The sequence below is a fragment of the Diaphorina citri genome, unplaced genomic scaffold, assembly GCF_000475195.1.
Source record: "Diaphorina citri unplaced genomic scaffold, Diaci psyllid genome assembly version 1.1 scaffold10, whole genome shotgun sequence".
Classification (NCBI taxonomy): domain Eukaryota; kingdom Metazoa; phylum Arthropoda; class Insecta; order Hemiptera; family Psyllidae; genus Diaphorina; species Diaphorina citri.
Genome location: NW_007377449.1, coordinates 355,821 through 379,986, shown reverse-complemented (window position 1 = coordinate 379,986; position 24,166 = coordinate 355,821). Strand labels below are relative to the sequence as shown.

Genomic DNA, 24,166 nt, shown 5'->3' with positions numbered 1-24,166 from the left:
TCGCAATAACTTGCGATCGCCTGGTCCGATTTTGATGAAAGTTGGTAGGTAAAGGAATTTAAAACATCAAAATTAAATCGATAAAAACTCATCTATACTTAAACAACAATGAAAAATGATATAGGTGGTACTTTTGACCGCGACGATGTGCTTTGACAGTGGCCAAAAAATTTTATTCATGGAAGGACTGAAGAGGTAGAAGTAAACTTTTCGCTTCACTTTTTCCCTATTTTCTATTTCAGCCACCATTCATCAACCTCTTTGACTCTGATATGAGGAAGCCATTCGGCAACACTGCAACAATCTAATCAAAAATGAATCTTGAAAAAAATTCAGGTTTGTATTTTGTAACTTTGTATTTTCTTCTGAATTTCTGTGAACTACCTTCTTGTTTAACAGCTTATTAATTATCTGTTTCAAGTGTCTGTGTGAATTTCCTGACTGTGCGGTGAACAATCCATGTAAAAAACGATTTTATTAGACTCAGAACTCGAGCTTCTTCATCAGTGCAATATCCAGAACAGCTAGTCCATCATACAAATAATCAGGGTGGTTCTGCCCATCAACACTACATTATTTGCCAGCCTTTGATAAGTTTGAAGGTAAATATTTATATAATTGTGGTGGAACTAAACAATATCCATGTTTGACTGGGTATCACTTTTGGATTAAACACCAGAGGTCCTAAGTTAAGTTCCGAGCAGTCAAAGATATTTTTGGCCTGCCTGTGCTTGGAATACAGAGACAGGGTATACTCTGTTTACCAGGCAAGCATTCTGACTACTTTGCCACCATGACAATGAAGTAGTGACTAGTGAAAGCATTACTAGAGGAAAGTTGACAAATTTGTAAAAGAAACACTTTGTTACTAGGTCAGAAGTCATGTCAATGGAAAATTGCTACAAAGGACCTGTCACAAATGAGCAGTGATGACTAGTGTTATTATAGGCTTAGTTTAAACACCAAAAGGAGCTTTCTTTTTCATTGTCATGACTTCTGAATAATTACCAACACTTCTTTTCAGATTTTAATTGCCTATCTTAATCATGACTCCCTTACCATCTCCAAGTGAAGAACAAGACAGACTGCTAGAGGAGGCATCTCATATTGTTAAAACTCAATCACTACAAATGAAGAGATGTTTGGACAGTGACAAGCTTATGGATGCATTGAAACATGCATCCACCATGCTGAGTGAACTGAGAACATCATTGCTGTCTCCAAAGAACTATTATGAGCTTTGTATCCTTTATTACTAGACATGTTTATGAATTACAGGTGTCCTTTGACATCAGACTCTAGTACGGTTCCTGTACATACCAGCAGAACTCTTTCTTTAAAATAATAACCTACCTAGTAGTTCTGTGACCTATAGACCTATCAAAACCACTCAAAAATTTTGAGAATGGTTGACTTCAACCTTTTTTAAACAACAGATTTAGAACCCTCCTCCTTCCATTATTTTGTCATAGGTATTTTATTTTGTGATTTTGAAGTGAATGTGTATCAAGAAAGAAAAGAATTAGAATTATGCCTGGAATTTGGGTGTAAGGGGCAAAATGTGTTAAACTTCACCGCTTTTGCTCAAATGTCAACCTCACCTGCACGTTCGGTGCACCCTGCTTCGCTGACGAGGCTCTGGCGACCGAATGATTCCCGGAATAAGGAATCCCCTCTACAAAGCCAACGGTCTTCGGAGCGGATGAGCTGCGTAGAGTAGGGCAATCTCTTGTCCTTAAGGTAAGAAATTGCCTTAAAAGGGCGGATGAACTAGTCAACAGTCAACGGCCGGAGGATGCAGAAGGCAAGAGGGAAACCACTGCATTAAAGATCCTTAGGATATCCCTAACCAAAGTAGCCAAAAATGAGTAGTCTAGAGAGCCAAAGAAACTTTACTGATCATGGAGTTCGGATGCCAAGATCCGGCAGGATGTGTGGCAAGGCTCATCAGGTCGTCATCCAGCGAAACCCTTGTTCAATCAGAATGTCATTCATGGGAAGAACTTAAATCCTCAATTGTAAAAACTGCTGATAATATACTAGGAAAAAACACTTTAACACCTAGGAAACCATGGATGACATCATCTATACTGGATATAATCAAAGAAAGAAATTTTTGGAGAAACAAAGACACAGCAAGATACAAAGAATTGAAAAATACCATAACATCAAAATGCAGAGAGGCAAAAGAAAAATGGATGGATGAGAAAAGTGCTGAAATCGAAATGATGATGAACCGGAATAACAATGGAGTGTATGCAAAAGTGAAAAAGCTACAGCAGAATCCTAAGACCAGAAGTAATATTGTAAAGGATAAAGATGGAAAATTCTTATTTGATATCGAAAAGGTTGCAAACAGATGGAAGGAATATTTGGAAGAACTTTACACCGGAGAAGATATATAACAGATCACAACATAATTGCCAATGTCAAGATAGAAAATGAACCTATACAACAAGTAAAGGAATTTTGTTATCTAGGAAGCTTAATCTCCCAAGACAATAAAAGCACTAGAGAAATCAGAAGGAGAATAGTACTAGCTAAGCAAGCTTTTGAAAAGAAAAAAACAATTCTAACCAATAAAAACCTGAGCTTATCAACAAGGAAGAAGTTTATAAAAACCTACATTTGGAGTATTCTTCTGTATGGCTGCGAGACATGGACGATGGGGAAGTATGAACGAGAAAGACTTGAAGCTATGGAGATGTGGTTGTGGCGAAGAATGACAAGGACCAGCTGGATGGAAAGGAAGAGAAACGAGAAAATCCTAGAAGAAATTGGAGAAGAAAGAAACCTGATGAAGACATTGATGAAAAGAAAGATAAAGCTAGTGGGACATCTGCTGAGGCATAATGATTTCATCACTAATATACTGGAAGGGAAAGTAGAAGGAAGAAGACCGAGAGGAAGACCCAGGAAGTCCTACTTTGAAGACATCATGAAAGTCATGGACTGCAACTCATACAGTCAACTCAAGAGATCAGCTCTAGACAGATCAGATTGGCTACAACGACAAGGCAGTTCCTTTAGTACATGATGATGATGACAAAAGTATTTTTGTAGAAAGGACACAAAATTAAAGTTAAGACCTAAAATGGGCCCCACTCAGTTCTGGGACAGACCTCAAATTTGAACTTGCAACATGCTTTGACACTGTAAATTACTATACCAAATTTCATTAAAATCACCAGGCAATCACAAGTTGTGGATCAAAGAAACAGAAGAAAAAAAAAAAAATCCAAACCAAATGAAAACCTGTTGAGTTAAAACGTAGACCTCACTATCATTTGGTCAATCATATGAAAGTACATTTTAGGTTTATAAATTGTAAGTTTCTTAGGTAGGTTCCTTATTCATACCAAGGAGGGAAGAAAATGTGAGTACCTATGTACTTATAAATGAAACTTGATCCTTTTAACTTTTTACTTATGTGATTCTAAAGGTATATAATCTCTTTGAAAACTTAATCCTTAACAGTTGACATTCAGATATGGCTGTAACTGATGAACTCAGACAATTGGAATTGTATTTGGTGGATGAGTTTCAGCGAGGAAGAAAAGTTCCTGACCTTTATGAACTGGTTCAGTATGCTGGAAATATTGTTCCACGATTGTAAGTTTACAGGAATATAATTGTATAAATAAGTGGAATTTCAGTCAAGGGAGCTGAGTTTTGAATACCTACCAGTAGCAAAATTAGCAGGGTACTTTTCTTAATTCATAAGGGTAAAGAGACTTCTCAGTCCTAGCACAAGAGGATAAACAAACTGTATCCTCTTCTATTAATCATACTCAACACTTTCGATCACGAAATGACGAAATCCCCTTGTCTTTCATCCAGATATCTCCTAATCACAGTGGCTCTTGTCTACATTAAAACCAACTCGAGTCTCAAGCGTGATCTACTCAAAGACCTAGTCGAAATGTGTCGAGGTGTCCAACATCCACTGAGGGGACTTTTCCTCAGGAACTATCTCTTGCAGTGCACAAGGAACGTGTTGCCAGATACCCCAGAAGATGAGGGTGACCAGGCTGAAGGCACGGTAAGTAACGATGAGTGATCCTAGTCGTACAACTCCAGTCTAACAGGTCTGTATCATTTTCATAGTGGATTCTCAGGCGGCGCGGCGTTACGCGATTCCGCGTTACACACTAGAAGTCGCGCAACTATGCTTCCAATGTGCGACAGGCCTTCCAAGCGCTTCCAATGTGTGACATTGTTGATTTTCTTTGACTCAATTGTGATTGGAACCTAGCACTAATCCCTTTTCTTCTCCCCACAGGTCCGTGACTCTGTTGATTTTATTCTGATGAATTTTGCTGAAATGAACAAGCTGTGGGTTCGAATGCAACATCAAGGTCATTCGAGAGACAAAGAGCGTCGGGAAAGAGAAAGAGAAGAGCTGAGGATTTTAGTTGGCACCAACTTGGTTCGTCTGTCTGAACTGGACAGTATCACTCGAGACAAATATAAGAAGGTACTTAAGGGTTAGCTTAAAGGAATCATGATTACAACATTGTAACAGATCAAGCACTTGTAGTTAAGTGAACTTCATAAATTATTTGGAAAATGGGCAAAGGATCCCTATGGGACCCTCAAAGACGAAACAGGCCCCCAAAAAAATACGTGTACCAAATTTCATCAAAATCAAATCAAGCGTTCGAAAGACAATTAAATAATAATGAAAATCGTGAAGTAAGAACTTGAAACCCATTTTATTTTGTTGTAACGGTATCCTTCTCTGTTTTAGCTCGTACTGCCTGGCATTCTGGAACAAGTGGTAAGCTGTCGTGACGCCATAGCTCAGGAGTATCTCATGGAGTGCATCATTCAAGTTTTCCCAGATGAATTCCATCTAGCTACTCTGACAGCTTTCCTCAAATCCTGTGCAGAACTTCAGGCAGGAGTGAACGTGAAAAATATCCTCATTGCTTTGATTGATCGGTTAAGTTTGTACGCCCAGAAGAACAAGGAGTTCAATTCCCTCTTTGAGACGTTTTCGGAACAAGTGGCTTCGATTGTTCAGTCCCGTATTGATATGCCTGCTGAAGATATTGTCGCCTTACAAGTGTCACTCATTAATCTCGCCCTCAAGTGTTATCCAGACAAGGTAGATCGATTTTTTCGGAACGAAAATGGGTCTTTTTAGTTGCATTACAATAGAGAAAAGTAATCCATTTAAACCTTATTAAGAAAAGTAGCACATAACAGTAGAAAAGAGAACAATCTTTGCCTCATCTTTTCAGTCATAAAGAAAACTTTCCTTGATCCTCTACTACCTAAACAAAATGTCATTCTCACTCCACTCTAATAAAATTCTGATGTGCTCCAATTTCCAGGTGGACTATATTGACAAGATCCTACAGACCACCGTCGAAACATTCCAAAAGTTAAACATCGAGCGTGTCGAATACAATACTCCAGTATCTCGCGAACTCATGCGTCTTCTCAAGATATTCATCGACCAATACAACAATATATTGACTGTCATTCAGCTTACGTATTTCGCACCATTGATGGAGCTGTTCGATTTCTACGGACGTAAATCTGTGTCGGCTTATCTGATTACAAACGCTCTCAACAACGACACCCTAGTGCCGACCTCGGAATCCGTGGATAGCATCTTGACAATTGTGTCCAGCTTGGTGCAAGATCAAGATGATCAACCGGCAGAGGTGAGCGTAATTTTCTCCCTCTAAGATTTAAATGATGCTGGAATCTCGTGTTTATTATCATTTTAGTGTATGGGAAAACGGAGTAATGGCAACACTTTCTCTTCTGACAAGAACAACATAATGATCAACTTCCCGATGGTATCCGGTAGGTACTTAAATACAAATAATATTTAGATACTCATACAAGTTAATCCATTTCATTTTGTAAAGAGAAATTTAAATCTTCGTGCTTTCCTTTACCCAAGCATTCTTTGTTCTCAGGAAGAGGATCCTGAAGATTTTGCTGAAGAACAAGGACTCCTAGGACGACTGGTGCATCAGTTCAAGTCTGACGTTCCTGATCAGCAATATTTGATCCTTAGTACTGCGAGAAAACATTTCCAGGCAGGAGGTAAGTTTTATGGGTAATGTAATGGTTAAGGTTAAGGTATGTTCTCTTTTTATTGACACATTTCATACGATAAATAATAATAAACTGACAGATTTCAAACAGGACCTTACTCTTTCTTTTCCACGCTTTTCATCAAACGTTTTGTGAGGTTCGCAAACGTCAAGACTCAACAGCTCGAAGTTACGCCCGACCTATATTATCACGAAATAGTTTTGAGGTTTTTTTCTAATCATTACTTCTCACTGTTCCAGGTAAGAAACGTATCAAGCACACATTGCCTCCCCTGGTATTCCAAGCATACCAACTGGCAACTCAGTTTTCCGCTCTGAGGGAAGAGGACGAAATGTGGAGCAAAAAGTGTAGCAAGATTTTCCGCTTCTGTCATCAGATCATATTGAGTTTGATTAAAGCCGAACTGGCAGAGCTGCCCCTCAGATTGTTTTTACAAGGTAAGTACAATATTAAAGAGAACTTTTCAAGTATCTAGTTAAACAGATATTTCACGATTATACCATATCCGAAACTGTGAAAATAAATGTCTGTTTCCTCCTAAAAAATATTTTTTCTAATGAAACCGAAATTTGATTTTCAGGTGCCATGACAATCGGTTCTATTGATTTTGAAAATCATGAAACCATCAGTTACGAGTTTATATCCCAGGCTTTGTCCCTCTATGAAGAAGAAATCTCAGAGTCTAAATGTCAACTTGCAGCCATCACACTACTCGTTGGAACTTTTGAGAAAATGTCTTGCTTTGGTGAAGAGAACGCAGAACCCATCCGAACACAAAGCGCATTAGCCGCCTCTAAATTATTCAAAAAGCCTGACCAATGCTCTGGGGTGTGTACCTGTAGTCATTTGTTCTGGTCCGGCAAGAATAGCCAAGGAGAGGAGATAAGAGATGGGAAGCGTGTGCTAGAATGTCTCAAGAAAGGCGTACGAATTGCCAGCCAGTGCATGGATATGTCCGTACAAGTTCAACTCTTTATCGAACTTCTCAACCATTACATTTATTATTTTGAGAAGAAAAACGAACACATTACGGTGGCAATGTTGAATCAGTTGATTGGGAAGATAAGGGACGAATTGGCAAACTTGGAATCGAATGAGGAAACAGAACAGATTAGCAAACATTTCACCAATACCTTGTTTCATTTGAGGAATAGACAGGAAGGACCACCTGTGGATGGAATATCTTATGAGGGATTAACGCTCTAAGATGAGATTTTCTATTCTATAGGACAGACAGAGTTTTAACTGTAGCCCATCTCCAACCTCATTAACATAGTCGTTCTTTACTAAGGCACAAGAATTGACCATTAGGTCATTTTCCTAGGGCCATCCCAGTATTTCCTAAAACTCATTGCTGACTTCCGCGGGAGGGTATGTTATAAAGTATCTCCCAAAAGTCCTGTGCAGTACCCCTTTATCTCTTGAACGGCTATGAATTTTTTAATTCTGATCTAATCTAGGATTGGGAAACGGCATATGCTACCGATGTTTTCCTAGGTGAGTTATTTATTATTTTCTTCAGGTCGGAGTAAACACATGCTTGAGATGAAACATAGTTCTTTAATTGAGTAACTGGGTTTCTGATTTGATCATTACCTAACATTAAATTTGTATATTTTATTATTCATATTACATTATGTTAATCGCTATTGTCTCATTAAATTATTTCCTAAAATAGTAATAATTAAAATTCTTCAAATTATATTTAAATGTGATGTAAAGAAAAAAAAAAAAATATTTGTGAGTTGAAGAAGAGCATGTATTTATGTTAATAATTTTAGGTAGGTACCTATCCTGAGATCGTATTTTTCATTTATAAATTATTAAGACAGAAAGAGAAATCAGGACCCTAGTCTCATAGAAAACAACCAGACTTTTAGAGATCGATTATGGTTGAGAGGTTTTGTAAATAGTCGACCTGCCACAAACAGAACAACTTAGGATATGTATGTAAATTATTGAAGTTCTTATAAATGAAAATTTTCATTAGTTCTTTTTTATAAATAAAAATAAATAAAAAAGAACTAATGAAAAATTTCATTTATAAGAACTTCACTCAAAAGCCCCTCTTTCAGATAACCATGTATTTTTGAAGAGGTTTAATGGAGGGAACTGTAACTGCTAAGATCTCATTGACCCCAAATAAAGTTCGGAGAACGAACTGTCCAAAAACCCCCTCGGGCGGAAATTGAATCTGTGACCTACCGTTTTATAAGGCAGACACTCTACCCTCCAAGCCAACTAGACTAGCGGGAGGTAATAATTTTATTCGAGCAGATTACCTATTCAGCCCATTTATTTTGTAAAAATATTTGGTACCGTGGCTTCGGCACTGAGAAGATCTACACGAAAGTAGGATCGTGTGAACGAATCTTGAAAAATTAAATTTCACGGCGGGATTACCCAGAATGCCATTTTTCATTGCGCACGCGCAGTGTATTCTTTTTTTGAGCAAGATTGCAAATGGCGGCTCTTGTTATTGTTAGTAACTTGTAAAACTTTTGTGTCGAATCCTGTGATTTTCAATCTAAGAAGAAATATTTAATCCAAGAAATCCCTAATTTGAATGAATAATTACATTATTTTGTGTTATTTAGAACCAGTTTTTAGTGTGATTTCGATTATTTAATAGTTTTCTGACAAGCATTGGATTTCAACAAAAAATTTCCTTCAATATTATCGTGGGTAAAAAAAAGAGTATACTATCGACAAATCACTCGGAACTTTAGTAACATTTTGACTATAAAGTGATCAAGTTTTCATTTTCTAGTGAATAAAAAAGGTATTACAAATAGTTTTCTTTCCAAATCAACGAATTTTGTGCTTCCTAATCAGTATTAACGTGCTTTTTCACTACTCAAAAGAATGATAATCTGCGATTTTCCACTCCTAAGTTTTGGACAAAATGGAGGTCGGGAATCGGGATCTCCTTTCTGTTTGCTTGAATAAAAATATTTCAATGAAACATGCAAAAGTTTTCAAAGTTTTTTTTCCCTTTTGGCAATCGAGTAACTGCGAGTGAAGTGTCAAATTTTCACTATTTCGAAGATCTTTAAGCCAAAGGTTATTTCAACTCTAGTTGTGTTATAGCCCTATCCATGTTTATAAGCTGGGGATAATTTTAAGGGCCTATTATAATTTTTTACCTAAGTACATAAAAAAAGAAAACACAATTTTCAGAATATCAGTTTAATATTGCTCTGAAAAACGTTAATCCCATGGCAATTAAGTGTTCTTGTGTATCCTTTAATTGTCTCTCTCTTGTAAAGTAAATTTGACTTGGATAATTCATTCAGTTCTGAAATTCAAAATGGGTATAACAATGAGTTGATTCTTATGCCAATCTCAAGTGAACTTGCTGTGTAGGCCCCATGTATTGTATTTTTGTGCACTTTTGTTGGTAGGTACATTATTTTTGTTAATTTAACTCTGGGCTGTGTTGGCTCCATCTTCTTTTTCCTCTCGAGTACTCGAACACTTAATAGAACTTCCTGAAGTACTTACCTACCAACAAATGCAAAGTTTGTTAACATTGTGAATTCAATCAATATGTTGATAATGCTTACTTAATGAAGAAGACAAATCATGTACTTGAGTATTTTTCATCTCTAATTTTAAAACTGTGTCTCTGAGAGTGACCTTTAATCTCAAACCATGTAATTGCTCTCTTGATATAAATAGTAGTTGTAGATTAATCAATGTACATAGAAATAAAGAATCATCAACCCCACATCCAAAAAATAAAACTTACACTTTGCACAGTTTGAAGGCAATATTACGGTATGGAATAGAATATAGGTACCTGTTTGATACTGCCAGCGTAGGGCTGAAAAGTCCCTTTAAACTCCCAGTGTAAACAAGGTCTTATACTATCATCTTCCAAACTTCAGTGCCATGTAAATTGATTTTTAGCAAAATAGAGTTATTAGTATTTTTGGAATCCTTACCCTCTCCCCGTCATGATGGTGTACTAACATAGAGTGAACATAAAACAGAATGGTTAATGGATTTGCTTTTACAGAAAAATAAACTAATGATGCCCACTCTCTTGAAAAAAAAAAAAAAAAAAAAAAAAAATCTGGAAAATGGATTTGTTTTTACAGAAAAAAAAACTAATGATGCCCAAAAAAAAAAAAAAAAAAAAAAAAAAAAATCTGGTAAAAAAAAAAACAACTTTTCGCGAAATAAAATTTTCATTTTCTTGGATGACCCTTTTCTGCCTAATGCTGTGCAAATAAGTATGTGAAGTGACACAGCTGAAGATGTTGAAGCCAAAGATGTAGAATTTTCTCTTGTTGTACCAATAAAAAATATAGGGTGTAATCTTCTATTATAAAATGAAGATCCATTCACTCATTCACATTTCATATTCACACACTGATCGCTCTATCCTGAACCACAACACCTAGAAAGCTGAAATTTGGTAGGAATATTCCTTTTGTGGTCTAGGTGTTCACTAAGAAAGGATTTTGCGAAAATCTAAACCGATTGATATGATCAATTTTTGATTGCTAAAATCTCCATAAGAAATACACAGAGTGCAGAGAATGCGGGAGAGAAATGTTCTGCTCTCGACCAACATTTTGAGTTTCGTTTGTTTTTAGTTTGATAACTATGCAGCTAATAGGAGCATGCAGCACGACTGTATTTTTTATTATTTTCTACAAGTTTGGCCATGCCTTGGGATGAACTAACCGGATTCCGGAGCGAAGCAACGGAATCCAGCTAGTGTGTGAAATAAAAGCCTCCAAGCTCAGACATTCACATACTTGAAAAACCTTCTTGTAGGAAAATTTAATTTTCTTGTGAAGGTGCTGTAACAGAATTCACAATTAACATTGTAAAAACCTTCAAAGTTTGTAAAAACAAGAGTGGAATGCAAAACTTTTTTTTTTTTTTTTAAGTAGAATTTGACATACAAATTTTGCGAAGTTGCTTTCAGAAATTTAATTGGATATGATTGAGTTTTACAACTTGTGCTAAGAGTAAATTTTTCAAGTGCTGCTTGTTTCACCATTTGTCAATTTTGGGGTCTATTAAAGCTTCAATGTTCTAATGCAATGCCAATTTTTTTCTTTTCAGGAATATGGAATGCATTGATTAAGATTCAAGCAAATTATTAGGTACCTATTGAGACGTGATTTTCATCTGTAAATAAGAAGTCTGTACATAATTGTATAGTCAAAGGAACTATGAAGGTATGTTTTTTTTTTTAATTGGAATTACCAAAATTAGTATGTACAACTTAGCTAAAAAGAAAAAAAAATGGAATTATTTACTTAGTTCTCCTAAATTGAAGGAACTGCTCAAGTTACCAGCATTAATCTAGTATCTATGGTCTTTTTACTTTCTTTAGGCATAATATAATATTATGTAGTACCTATACAAAGTGTGCTTTAATCTAGGTAAGATTTTGGTCTGGCTGATTCTTCATGCTAGGTAGGTACCTACACATCTTGCACAGATATAATTTTGTTAACATTTTCTTTTTCTTGATTTCAGATATGATAATCTTACCAAGTGTAATCTTTTTGCATGACATGGGGACCATGTGAAATTCAACAGGTAAGGAAAATTCACAATAATCAGATATTTTGAAGTTGGCTCGATAAATTTTGCAGAGTAAGTTACCTATTTGTTAAATCTCTGCAATCTTAGATATATTGGTGATTATGAGCTGCATATAATTTGGGCTCTAAATTATTTGAAAGACAAGCACATAAGATCTTGAAAATTAAAACAGATGTATTTATATTGATTTTTCCCTTATTTACAGAAAGTAGTGAAGGATGGCTGCAGACAGTGATGGCTTGGTGGAGACAGTGCTTACATGTGAGGGTGATTTGAGTGACCCACACTTCCCTCTACAGTTCAAGAAGATCCTTGCAAATTTGAAGCAGTTGCTTTTCAAAGGTTGTTATTGGTTTTATTTTATTAATGAATTGCTAGAAGTTTTTTTTATTTATTATTATTATTATTTTTAAACTAGCTAAAGTTCTTGTGAGTCTATCAAAGAATCTTTTGGGCAAAATTTGAGTGACTACTGATGAGGCTATTTTTATGACATTAAAATCAGATAAGCCACTCTCCAAAAACTATATTTTACACCCCATTTAATGAACAAATATCATTGCTTTTATAGCATACTGAAACAAATTTTAGTCTATCAGATGTTTGAAATTGATTCTTCAGTGTAGCTTGTGAACCAGTTTTTTGTTCATAAATATAGGTGGCCATTAGAAGATAATAGACATCCACAAACACCCATAGGTACTGTAGTAAAAAAATTTACCTCTATTAACATCTTTCCTATAAAATTTCAGGGGGCACTGAAGGAATCAACCTGAGAAAAGTGGAGCCATGGAATTCGGTGCGAGTTACATTCACAATCCCCAAGGAAGCAGCTGTGAGATTGAGACAGCTAGCACAGCAGGGAAATGCAACCCTGCTGCAACTGGGGATATTGTCTGTGCAAGTAGAGGGAGATGAGGTAAGAATGGGCAGATTAACATATTATATTTATTATGCTACTCAGAAGAGCCTCAGGCTGGTAGTGGTATGTATTACCAAAAACTCTCAAGGGGTATCTTGACTGGCTCCTTGTGAATTTTAAAAGAAAAAGAAAGTAATGAAGAACCCAAATCTTTTCTGTCTAACATACCATTAACCTCTACCAAGGTTGAATGTACCCCAGTTTATCTTTACCTACCTCTATTTGACTTCCAAGTTATATTGAATTAACCCAAGTTATTTATCTTCCTGCAGGTAATATCCCTACGTATGGCGAACCGCTATGGAGGGGAAGCTCAGGAAATAGTAATGCATACATCTGGAGCCCCAGGCCCAAGCACATCAAGCTCTTTGTCCTCTTCTTCCACCTCTCTGTCTCTCTCAAGCCCTGAAACCACCAGCACTGAAGCAAGCAATGTCATTCGCTCCATAGCTCAGTCCTTGTCTCAGTTGCCTGGAACCTCAGGTTCAACTTCTGCATTCAAGAGTCCAAACGTCGTAGCTCCTTTGGTTAGTGACCCCATTCCTTTGCCTCCAACTCCTTCTCTACCTTCTTCTCCTGCTCACTACCATGGTCCTCCGTTTCCATTTGCCTCCATGACGCATGCAGCCCATGCAATTCATAATAGGGAGACACTCATCCCTCCCCCTCCCCCCTACCCAGGTCCCTCACGGTCTCTGGATCCCAAACCTCTACCCCACCCTCACAACCATCCTGCCAATGTGGCTCTGTCCTCTCCTCTCCTAGTTAACCTACTGCAGAATGATGGATTTGCTCCCGCCTCAGCCTCAGCAAGCACTGCTGGAAAATCTTCCACTCCTGTCAAGTCGAAACCTATCCCCATGGCTACTGTTTCCAAGTCAGACCATGTCCCCAACTCTGCATTTGTCAGCACGAAGCTACCTGAGCCTTCAGTCCATCTGCCTAATCCTAATTCCTCTCAAATTCACCCAGCTAATCCTAACTCTACACCAAGCCATCTAGTTAATCCTAATTCTAATCCAGCATCTCTTGCCCAACCCCCCAAATCCCAACAGTCATCTTTCATAACAAAACACTCGGTTGTAAATCAAGCTCTATATTCAAGGCAGATCCATCAATCTGTGTCCAGTCAAACCCCTATGATTCGAAGTCAACTCTCCTATATGCACTCTCAGACTCCTAACTCTCTAGCTAATTTGAATCCTCATCAACAACCCAATTCTACTCTTTCTCAACCAAAGCCTGCTGAACCCCAAGCCAGGTTTTCAACGCCCTCTCCCCTAATAGATCCCTCACCATCTTTGGCTAAGCTTCCTCCACCTACTCCTTCAGTTCTTCCTCCTCCCTCTCCTTCTCCTTCTCTACTCCCTCCTCCTTCTCCTCTCTTACCTCCCCCAAGCAATAATGTCAGCTCAGATCTTCAATCCTCACTAGAGCGTCCTCCTCAAAATCATCAACAAACCATGGTCGAAGCTAAAGACTTTCCTCCCCCTTCAAAGTTACCTTCTGAAATGACTACCCCCACCCCTCCTCTGTCTTCAGCCCCTCTCCCACCTCCTCCTTCAATGGTGAAAACTGAGGACAAAGCTATTGGAAGTGACCAAAATAAGACTGAGAATATAAAGTTTAGTGAAACTAGTCAACCATCCCACTTGAACAGCAAGAAGCAGCCGGTAATGCTGATAAATCCACTGACAGGGGATTTAGAACCAATTCCTAGCGATGTAGAATCTTCAGACACGGAAGTAGAACCAACACATCTCTCGCTAGTGAATAATTTGGATGATCCGTTCTTTAACTTTCCATCTCCATTCAATGAACGATCCAACTCTTTGTTTTCCGATGATGATGACGTCACATCCATTCTGAATAAGAAATCCGAGCTTATAGAAACATCTGAGCCTGAAAGCTTGAGGGGCATTAGTAATGAGCCTAAGAATACACAACTACAAGCAAATGAAAAAATCAAGTTGAGATTGAAGCTAGAGAAAAGTGAACCTGTGATGCCTGTCTACAAAGCAGATGTTTCTTATGTCAATGTTCAAGCAGCAAGGAAAGTACGAGCTTCTGGTTCTGCTGTAAATATCTCAGGCTCTTCATTATCATCCAACACAAGTTCAGTTGGTTCTATAACCACTGCTGTGCCACCCCCTCTGACTAGTAAAGTAGAAGTTGGGACTCCTTCATCAAGTGAGTCTGGGTCAGCCCTATCTACGAATCCAGAGGAGCCCAAAGTTCCTCCACTGCATATTTCCCTCAGAGGTCGAAACGCAGCAGTTGTTGTTAATTCTAAAGACGACAAAAAGTGGAAAGATGGATTTAAAGCAGCTGCTAGTGGTGTGAAGAAAGCCAACAAGGCAACAGTGGGAAGTGGTTTTAAAGAGAATGCAAATTTTCTGAAGAAGAATCTTGTTTTTACAATGCAACAATCTGTGGAAGAAAATGAAGAGGAAGAGGATGAGGAGAGTGAAGATGATGAAGAGGAAGATGATGAGGATGAAGAAGAAGATGAAGAGCAAGACGGAGAGGATACAGAGGAAGATGAAGATGACGAAGAAAATGATGAAGAAGATGAAGATAACAAGAGAGATGTTGAACAGAACTTAAAGAGTAGGCTAGAGCCAGGGGAGATTGTGTCTCCCTACAGTACACCGATTAGAACAGCTTACCCCACAGCAGAGGAAGTTACATCTATACTCCGCTCAATGCCCAGTGATACCCATCACAAGATGAGCCTGAGTTTTCCCAAGGAGGTGAAAAAGAAGGAATCCATTAAGAAACAACTGCATCAAAGGCTGGTTGAAGGTCCTCTGAGCCTGTTTCACAAGAACACGAAGAGCAAAGTAAAGAGTTCAAATTCTTTGCTGAAGAGTGTGGTGAAGCGAGCAAAGGAGGCAAGAATGTTATCAGCTGTGAGACACAATACAGACAAGCAGCGTGCAATAGGAAACGGTGTGCAGAGGAAATCTACTGGCGAGAAAGATACTACCCCTGCAGGTGAGAGTAATACTTATAATTATCCTTACGAGGTTTACTATTGATATGTTACTTTCTTTAAATTTTTACCAGTTTACATGAACAGGCAAAGAGAGGAATAATGTAAGTACCAACTCGGTCAGTGCAAGATCATTGTCCTTCTTCTTTTGTTAATGATATTTTTACTTGTTTGTTTTGCAGCACCACAAGGTTCTGGTGTCCCAAGTCCAGTAACAGGTATGGGAGGACCAGGAGCACCAATCAGAAAGTTCAAATCCAATAGACAAACCAATAGCGAATCCAGTAAAACAAATGTGCCATTGAATCATAATGCAACAGATCTAGTAAAGAAAATTGTAAATAATAATGTGAATAAACTCAACTGTAATATGAAAAACAAAGACAATAGCGTGCGAAATAAAGATAATCTTATAAATAATCTGGCAAGTTATAGTACTGTACATTCGACAATAGTCAACACTGTAACAAATGCCAGCACAAGTAACACGAGTAGCTTTAATAAAAACTTAACCACAAATATTAGTCAAAACAAGAAAATGAAAGATTTCCATCTGCTGAATGACAAAGATCTTGTTGGTTTTAACAAAGCGGGACTGAAAAGCATATCGAGTCTATTGAATAATACAATGGAACCTTTCACCAAGTTGGAAAACAGTTCTGTTTTGTTGCCTATTATACATGATATTGAATTGACTGAAAGGAAAATCAAGCTACAACAAATGCAACAAGAACTGCAGATGATGGCAGCATTCTCTGAAGGAGATATGAAGAATATGGCAACCAGCACGACACTGGATAACAAACTAGAAAATACAAGAAACTCAACCGAATCCATACGACAAGAAAATGTGAGGAAATCTACAGAAAATAATGTTAACCAATCAGAACCCGGTAATTCACAAGGAGAAGACTCGGGTATCGAATCAATGGATGCCTTGTCAGAGAAATCCCCCAATCAGAGTAGTGAAAGTCCCTTGTATAAAAACAACGAGAAAGATGAGAAACCCCTAACACAGACAATAAACTCTTCACATGGGGTTAAACCAGAGAAAATCGGACGAGCAAGCTCCATTGAAACTCAAACCTTGCCTGCACAGAGTGGGAAACGAGAGAGTGTTGTTAAGATGGAGAACAAACCAGACGTGACAACCCCTGTGAAGAAGGAACCTAAAGAATCTAATATTGTGAAAGTAGAGGATAAGAAATGTGATGAGAACAGTCAGTCTGAGAAACTATCCAGTCGAGATGTGGATAAACTAGACAAAGACAAACTTGGCCCTGACATGAAAGATCTGAAGACAGAAAATGTAAATTCTCCCACCCTGGAAGATCCCCAGCCCATCAGAATAACACCTGCTCTCTATACATACTCTAACTCGGAGAAGGTGAGAGAAGATACCCCCTCTCCTAATCCTATGGAGGAGGAGGACGAAGAGCAAACTGGAAGTTCAACATTGACCACGAGGGCAAAACGCAAGAGGAAACTAGATGGTTCTGTGACAACGCCATCAGATCGACCTCAACATGAAAATCAGAAGTCTGATCTAACGGGTAAGTTATTTATCATAGAATGTTCCTCCATTTGCTAATGGGTTTTATATCTTTCTCGATCCGAATCGGCTCAGCTTGCAAGGTTAGGCATCACAGATAATTTTACATAAAGTTTTTGGACTGGCATGGCCCATTCCTTTTATACTTCTCGGTTTCGACCCCGTAAATGCCAGGCTGTTATTACATTGTTCTTGATCCGTTTTCGAATAGTCAGTATCATTTGGTCCCCATTTCTTTTTTGTATGTCTCTGTACATATGTACCAATTAATTATCCTTAATCCACTTCGCAGATGAGCACGTGAAGTTGAGATCGCCAATGGGCTCGAAATCCCTACTGGAACAGTTACTCATTGAAATTCCGACCGAGACCAGAGTAGAGCCCAGACGGAGTATGACCACACGAAACACACGCTCTCAGAATAAGTAAGTCCAATTGTTTAAGTACCAATATCAATATGGCCAAAATTATTTCATCTTCAACACCCTGGCTGCCAAGCTTGATCATGTTTACCCACAGTGTTTCCACTCACTTAAAATCCCTCATCTAGTTGTAAATATCTCAATATCCTCCCTTAATTCCTGTTGTATCCCTCACACAACTCAATAAAAATCCCCGGAGAAAGGACAAAATCCCGGAAAGTGGAAACAGTACGTAAGTGCTCGTGGCAGCAAGTGTGGTGGCGCCATTACGTCTTAATTAGTTTCTCTTTGGATTCCATAGAGAATTCGTCTCATGACTTTTATTTCAGATAATCAAATACTGCTGTTTCCATGTGCTAAGTTTGTTTTTCTTTCTCCTTCGTTGCCAGGTTCTGTGATATGTCTCCGGACGTGGCCACGTCCGCCTCTTCCACCTCCTCCGCTTCGTCCCGCACCCCCCACTCCTCCCCCTCTCTCCCCCTCCAGGATCCTGCCAAGGATCCGCCCCCCAGCAAACCTAGTCCGAATAATTCCAAGCCGAGAGCGGAGCGAGCGAAGAGCAAGCGAAACAATGCTGCCAGTACGTCGAGTAGTGGGGGAAGCAACGTACCTGGGTCTGCCGTCGAGACTAATTCCTCGGATGAAAGCAACACTGCTAGGTAAATAGTAATAGCCTTTATTTGTACATTAAAACAAAAAATCTAAATCATGATCTATTTGTGGCGAAGCTGAGAGCTTCTTCACATTTTTTGTGGATATCACAGCATTACTAAGAGCCTCCTTTTCTATTTCTGACATATCTGTAATTTTAGTGTGATACCCACTCGGCCACGGAGGTTGCTCATTAAATAAAAATAATACATGCCATTAGATTTGTAAATAATAAATGAGAACAAAATCAGAAAAAAATCGAAGGAATGCAATGCAGTACCGAGACGGTATTTTCATAGGTATCTTCCTTTGAAAAAAAGTACATGTTTCGTGTGTTTAATGGTTCCCTTATGTTCCTCCTCACAGACCCAACAAGAGGAAATGTTCCGAAAACGCGGCCGAGTTAATCAAGGCGTGCATGGGGGTGGAAGACCATTTTCATTCCACGGGCAAGAAGCAGCACCTGGATCCAGGGGCCAATGGGACGCCTACTCCTGTTTCCACGTCACCGCCTGCCAAAACGCCCCGGAAAAAAGGTGAGACTGAAAATTGTAGAATAGAATATTATGGTGATTTCACCAATGACTTAATAAGAGATTTCACTAGTGGGAGAATTTTCAATCATCCCAAAAAAGAGTTTTTCATGATCCGAACATGAGTTTTTAAACATTCCTCCTTTTTGGATCACTAAACTCCTCTTTTGATTATTGAAAATTCTCCCATTAGTGAAATCTCAAAGTCATTGGTGAAATCCGTCATTAACCTTATGTCTGGCTGATGGACGGTAAACAGGGAGTAGACCAGCCTAGTCTGGCTTGGGGACTTCAGGGAGTAGACCAGCCTGAATTCCCCTTGCTAAAGAAATAGCAAAGGTTGCGTACGAAGGGCATCCACTCGTAAAATTTGTAGCCAAAACCAAATGTCAGCCCAAAGCAATCACCCTAGTTAGGGTTTTGTCAGCCTCTCGATTGAGAGGTCGACGCAATCTGAAAATAGTCTGGTGAAAAAAAAAAATGCTTGAGCATGAAAGGGTTTGTGGAGATACTACCCTACGCCACTACTCATACCGGTATCAGCTGATTCTCATGAAGCTGCCTTCTGTTTTGTTTTGCTCCATCAGCTGATATAAAGTAGAGTCACATAGAGCTCCGTTCACAATAACGAGGAAGCGCGAACGAACTACGTTGTGTGAAAATTATTTCTGGTTGGTGATGCGAAAACGTTTTATTTTATTTTAATTTATTTTGTATATAACTAAATCCCCTTTCAGGGTGGGCTATTTTTAGTCCGTCCTTCCTTTATTATTATTTTATCATTGTTAGTTAGATTGTTATAAGTACTTAGCCAACTAACTTTTTTCTTATTTAAGTACTTCGTCAATATTTTTTCCCCCATGGTAACTAATGTGCTTGTGAATATTTATTATTATTATTTTCAGGAACGGATGCTGGGTCAGATGATGAACACCCCCTTAGTGATATTTTAGTAAAACATAAATCTTGTGATACCACTGTAAAGTAAGTACCTACCCTGTATAGAAATAGATAGCTTGTTCAATAGAAATAGATTTGTTGTTTATCCTGCTCAAATGAGACTAATAATCAAGACCTTCCTGGTAAAATATCTCAAAGACTTCATAAGAACCCTGCCACTTAAAGAAAACACAATAACAATAATAGTTTATTCCAAGATTTCCAAGTCACAAAAGATCTAACCAGGTAGCAATGACGGCGCGTTTATTATAGCCGAAGGCCTTACTTATACCGATTCCAAGTTCAAATAAAGTTATACTAAGTGATAAACAATGTTTAATTTGTTTTCGTTTCAGAACCCCTAGTTCTAATACCAATAATAGTCAAACGGCCGAGAAACAGCCTTCAGTATCTTCTTCTCCCCCTCTCTCATCAAGTTCAAGTCTCCCCCCTTCCTCTTCCTCTGCATCTGTAACACCCAGTGGCCTGGTTCCTACCCCAGTCACTACTACCGTGCTGTCAACAAACACAACCAATTCAACCCCATCGCCCCTTATTCGAACCAGTTCGCGCATTAACGATAGCAAAACCGGCACCAATCGACGCTCGAACCGGCAAAACAAAGCGTCTAATGACAATTCGTCAAAAAAACAGTCCGGCAGTGCGACCGCCAATAACAACAACAAATCCGGCTCGTGTGGTCTGATGAAGAATAATAATTGTATTACGCGGGGAGCGTCCAAAGCGACAAGTGCAACCAGTGAGGAGACGCTCGCCTCTGTGAGAAGAAAAACGAGAAGTGCAAATGTACATGGTAAGTTTCATTTTTCCTAACATTGTATAATGTAATTTCTACTCCCCTTATCTTAGGAGTATACAAAGTATAATAATAATAATAATCTCTTGAGTGGAAGGTAACCACTAGGCGAGGTTAACGCCGGAGGCGTTCTCTACCACCTAACCCTTAGAGCTCCATTATTATGTGATCACATTCTCAAATAAATGAGGATAAAATTCCATGCCTGGCCTGGGATAGAACCCACACCCTCCTGTTTACCAGGCGAGTGTCTTGACCACTACGCCACAGAGGTAGGTTATATTTCGAAAATAATAATTGTATAATAAATAATAATGAAAAAATACGAAATATAGTAAGTATACTATATTTCGAGTATACAAAGTATACTTTATTTCCTTTAATATTGTTTTGGCTCAATATACCTATTCCATGCCGAGTTCTTAGTGTGATACCCACTCTGGCACAGGGTTTGCAATTTGTATCAAGTATTAAAGAGCTCGTTGTGTTTTGTTTGTTGCAGACTCAGAGCTAGGCCCAGGTAAGCGAAGGCGTAGTTCCAAGGACTCGAAATGACCTGAAAGGGTGGTGTCTACCCCGTCCGTAGCATCACCTCAATCTTTGTTGTTGTTATCCTCGTGGTAAACTGTTGTTGATTTTGTAAATTATTATCAAGAAAAAATAACGTTTTATTTACAACCAGTTTGGCCAGAAAAGCAAAGGGATCTGAACATCCGCGAATTATAATGGTTATATGACTTGCCTACGAAGTATGCAGTGTCCATTAAACACATCTTTTGGTCAGGTGGACTTTGGTTTTCTTCTACTTCTCATGTGAACTTGAAAAAAAAAAGGTTGTAACTAGAATTTTATGTTTGAATGATAAAAATCAATAATAATAATTAAAAAAAAAGAAAAAAAAATACTTTGTTTCATATTGTAAATACTATTGCGTTCAGGAAGTTTGTCCCTCCACCTGTTTTATTTGTGCTTTGATTTTACCTTTTCCTCTCATTTTCCTTCTTTCTTTTCCCTCCCCCTTCCTTTTAGATTACATAAAATTGGGTCTATTTTTCTGTGCGGATATTTTGTACCTGGGCATTTGGTAGACATTTATTGTAGCTCTTTAGCCCAAAAACAGTGTGAGGAAAAACTTGGAAAATTGTCTGTAAATAGTTTTGTTTGTTCGAATTCAAAACTTTGTGTTGCCTGTACTTACTGGGCTGATTTGACAATTTCAGTTTTGACGTTTCTCATAGTGAAGCCTATGAATGAACTTGAGAAAATATTCTTTTACAGAGAACTATTTCCAATTCTATTTGGCTTATTGAATTTACTGTACATAAAGTTATTTATTTCATTGTTTGGTCAGTTTTGAATTTTTACTGTTTCTTCTGACCAACATATTTACCTACATATGTTAGATCCCTGTTTGAAAGGAAAAAAAGTCAACAGATTTCTGTCACCCAATTTCTTTCAACATGCAAATTTGTTTATAATACTACTGTGATAGTTGAATATTTAAAAATATTTTTTGTGGTATAAAAAATTCCCACCAATTTTTTTTTTTTTTTTTTTTTTTTTTGTGTAATTTTAATTTTTAAAAAATTTTTTTGTGGTTAAAAATTTCCCCACATTTTTTTTTTTTTTTTTTTTTTTTTTTCTGATATAATGTATATTTCAAGCATTTTTTCAAGATGATCTTGAAACCATCTCAGATCAGCATAATATTTATATTTATTTATTGAAACTGAAGCCTCAAAACACTTACCCTACAAGAAATAAACCAGTTAGGTTCCTGATAGCTTTTCACATATGATATTTTCTGGTCTCTCTTTCCCTCTTAAGTGTTTCTGTAATTATAACATAGGTAACTATGTTGTCCTCCTTGTGAAATTTGTATGTAAGAGTCCTACAATCACACTTAGGTAATATCTGCTTTTTTACTTCCTAAACGTAATGTATTTGTATCAATGTTTATCATAATGTATGTTAACAAAAAGTAGATGTGTCTTGAGAAGGATCAGAATTTTAAAACGTAGAGTCCAATTTGTAGTGTAATCTTGGAAGAAATAAAGTGTTAAGTAATGACACTGCTGATAATTATGTAGGAAATATATTGCTTTTCCAAATGACTTCTAAGTAGGTTTATATTTTTTAAATACTCACCTTCTGAAGACATAATATTTTTTATAAAAAATATTTATGTGCTTATGTAAATTCAAGCTTGGTTGTACATCTTGACATTTGAACCATTAGAATTTACTTTAGAATGGGAGAAATATTGTTAATGTATCCAAAACCTGACGTTTCCTATGTTCTATGGTCACAGTTTGAAGATGTGCAGCCTGGTCAAAAGTTGTTATCTAGTTTTAATTTGTAAATATATTTGTATTTTAAGAAAATATCCGTGTATTTATGTATCTAATATTTTATGTACTATTTATATATTTTTTTATTATTTATGATTGTTTGCATAATTTGTATCTGGTTTGAAATTACTAAAAACTTACAAAACTTTGAACTTCTATAAACTAAAATTAATTAATGTAAAGTTATTTCATTTTCAGATAGTGTCCTAGATCGTCACAATAGCAAAAGTAACATATAAAGTTGAATGAGTACTGTAATTTGATGAAGGCTTGTTTCCTCTGTTTTTCAGACAACAGATTTAATTCTAATCCAGCAACCATGATCTCAATTCTAAATGCTGCGTTTTAGAGTTGGTCAACTAAAAGCCTTTCGCACGCCACATGAAATATTCTCAAGTGTTATTCAATTCTCAGGCTCAAAGACCACCATGTTTTGTAGTCCCATTTTACTTTCATACAAAGCTTCTTAGTGCATATTATGTTGAGCTTTGTGCGTTAGAGGATTTATATAGAAATCATCAATGAGCCCGCCTTCATTCATAGCCTTTCTGAAACTGCTAAACGGTGGCAATATATTATCCTTTATAAAGAAATTGAAAGACTTTTTTTTTGCGTGTCCCTTTTTCTTTCTTAGCTATTTGCTCTTAGCTACAAATCACATAACCGGTATTGCTCTTTACAGTATAAGGTTGAAAGAAAATGTTGAAAACTTGACACAGACCTATACTAGATGTATTCTTATTTATTTTTTAAACCAATGTTTGTAGAAATTAAACTAATTTAAATTGTTAATATTTTTGATTAAATAAAATTGCTGTATATAATACTCTTCTCTCCCTCTCTATCTCGCGGTATGTTGTAAAGTATTTTTTTAAATCATGTAAATCTTCTTTTGTACATAATTCTTAGAAAATGGTCTTTTATTTTTTCACTGTATTTAAATTAAATTATTGTAAAAATGTATGTCGAAAAAAAGAATTAGATTTTAGTTTTTATGTGGAAAAAATGGAAATGAAATTTACGGTTTAAAAATATTAAAGAAGAAAATTATTTCTACTCAGATTTTCCCCATTTTTGTTTATAATCTTTTTAGTTACATTGTTTATATATAAAAAATAAATAAAAAAGAATTAAAAATACTGGAAAGATTTTTAAAATATAATGCAAATATCTCTGTATTTCAACACTTGATGTTTGTTTTAATAAAAAATGAAATAAATAATATTTGAACCTCTGTTTTCTTATTTTTGTGGTTTTTACAACCGTAATATAGATAAATGTTAGGTAATTTTAACAAGAACTTTAGAAAGTTTCCTCCCACTTTCTCTTTTACCT

The 24,166-nt window shown here is 37.1% G+C and overlaps 2 protein-coding genes across 4 annotated transcripts; both read left to right on the top strand.

The window, feature by feature from the left end:
• Positions 1–310: 310 nt before the first annotated feature.
• On the top strand, positions 311–7,768 carry LOC103505696 (vacuolar protein sorting-associated protein 35). Its single transcript, XM_008470054.3, has 10 exons — positions 311–602; positions 1,025–1,242; positions 3,489–3,612; positions 3,841–4,042; positions 4,283–4,477; positions 4,751–5,110; positions 5,340–5,675; positions 5,937–6,066; positions 6,318–6,515; positions 6,659–7,768. Exons 2-10 carry the CDS (start codon positions 1,047–1,049, stop codon positions 7,282–7,284), a joined length of 2,367 nt encoding a protein of 788 aa, XP_008468276.1. The 5' UTR covers positions 311–602; positions 1,025–1,046; the 3' UTR covers positions 7,285–7,768.
• Positions 7,769–8,561: 793 nt separating this feature from the next.
• On the top strand, positions 8,562–22,016 carry LOC103505989 (WASH complex subunit 2). 3 transcript variants are annotated; one of them, XM_017442672.2, is made up of 13 exons: positions 8,562–8,860; positions 11,161–11,276; positions 11,581–11,643; positions 11,855–11,991; positions 12,402–12,568; positions 12,844–15,568; positions 15,749–17,119; positions 17,411–17,543; positions 17,930–18,199; positions 18,558–18,727; positions 19,630–19,708; positions 20,020–20,477; positions 20,983–22,016. In XM_017442672.2, exons 4-13 carry the CDS (start codon positions 11,868–11,870, stop codon positions 21,033–21,035), a joined length of 5,550 nt encoding a protein of 1,849 aa, XP_017298161.1. In that variant the 5' UTR covers positions 8,562–8,860; positions 11,161–11,276; positions 11,581–11,643; positions 11,855–11,867; the 3' UTR covers positions 21,036–22,016. The 3 variants fall into 3 exon arrangements, with proteins under 3 accessions (XP_017298161.1, XP_026676891.1, XP_017298165.1); XM_026821090.1 differs by lacking the exon at positions 8,562–8,860 and adding an exon at positions 8,892–9,141; XM_017442676.2 differs by lacking the exon at positions 8,562–8,860 and adding an exon at positions 9,168–9,478.
• Positions 22,017–24,166: the final 2,150 nt, after the last annotated feature.

Bases quoted from the DNA above. Each gene is read 5' to 3' on its own strand.
- LOC103505696 (XM_008470054.3), top strand. From the start codon at position 1,047: ATGACTCCCTTACCATCTCCAAGTGAAGAACAAGACAGACTGCTAGAG. The intron at 5,676-5,936 runs GTGAGCGTAATT...CTTTGTTCTCAG, and splicing joins AAGATGATCAACCGGCAGAG to GAAGAGGATCCTGAAGATTT. The intron at 6,067-6,317 runs GTAAGTTTTATG...TCACTGTTCCAG, and splicing joins AAAACATTTCCAGGCAGGAG to GTAAGAAACGTATCAAGCAC.
- LOC103505989 (XM_017442672.2), top strand. From the start codon at position 11,868: ATGGCTGCAGACAGTGATGGCTTGGTGGAGACAGTGCTTACATGTGAG. The intron at 17,544-17,929 runs GTAAGTCCAATT...CTTCGTTGCCAG, and splicing joins AACACACGCTCTCAGAATAA to GTTCTGTGATATGTCTCCGG. The intron at 18,728-19,629 runs GTGAGACTGAAA...TATTATTTTCAG, and splicing joins CAAAACGCCCCGGAAAAAAG to GAACGGATGCTGGGTCAGAT.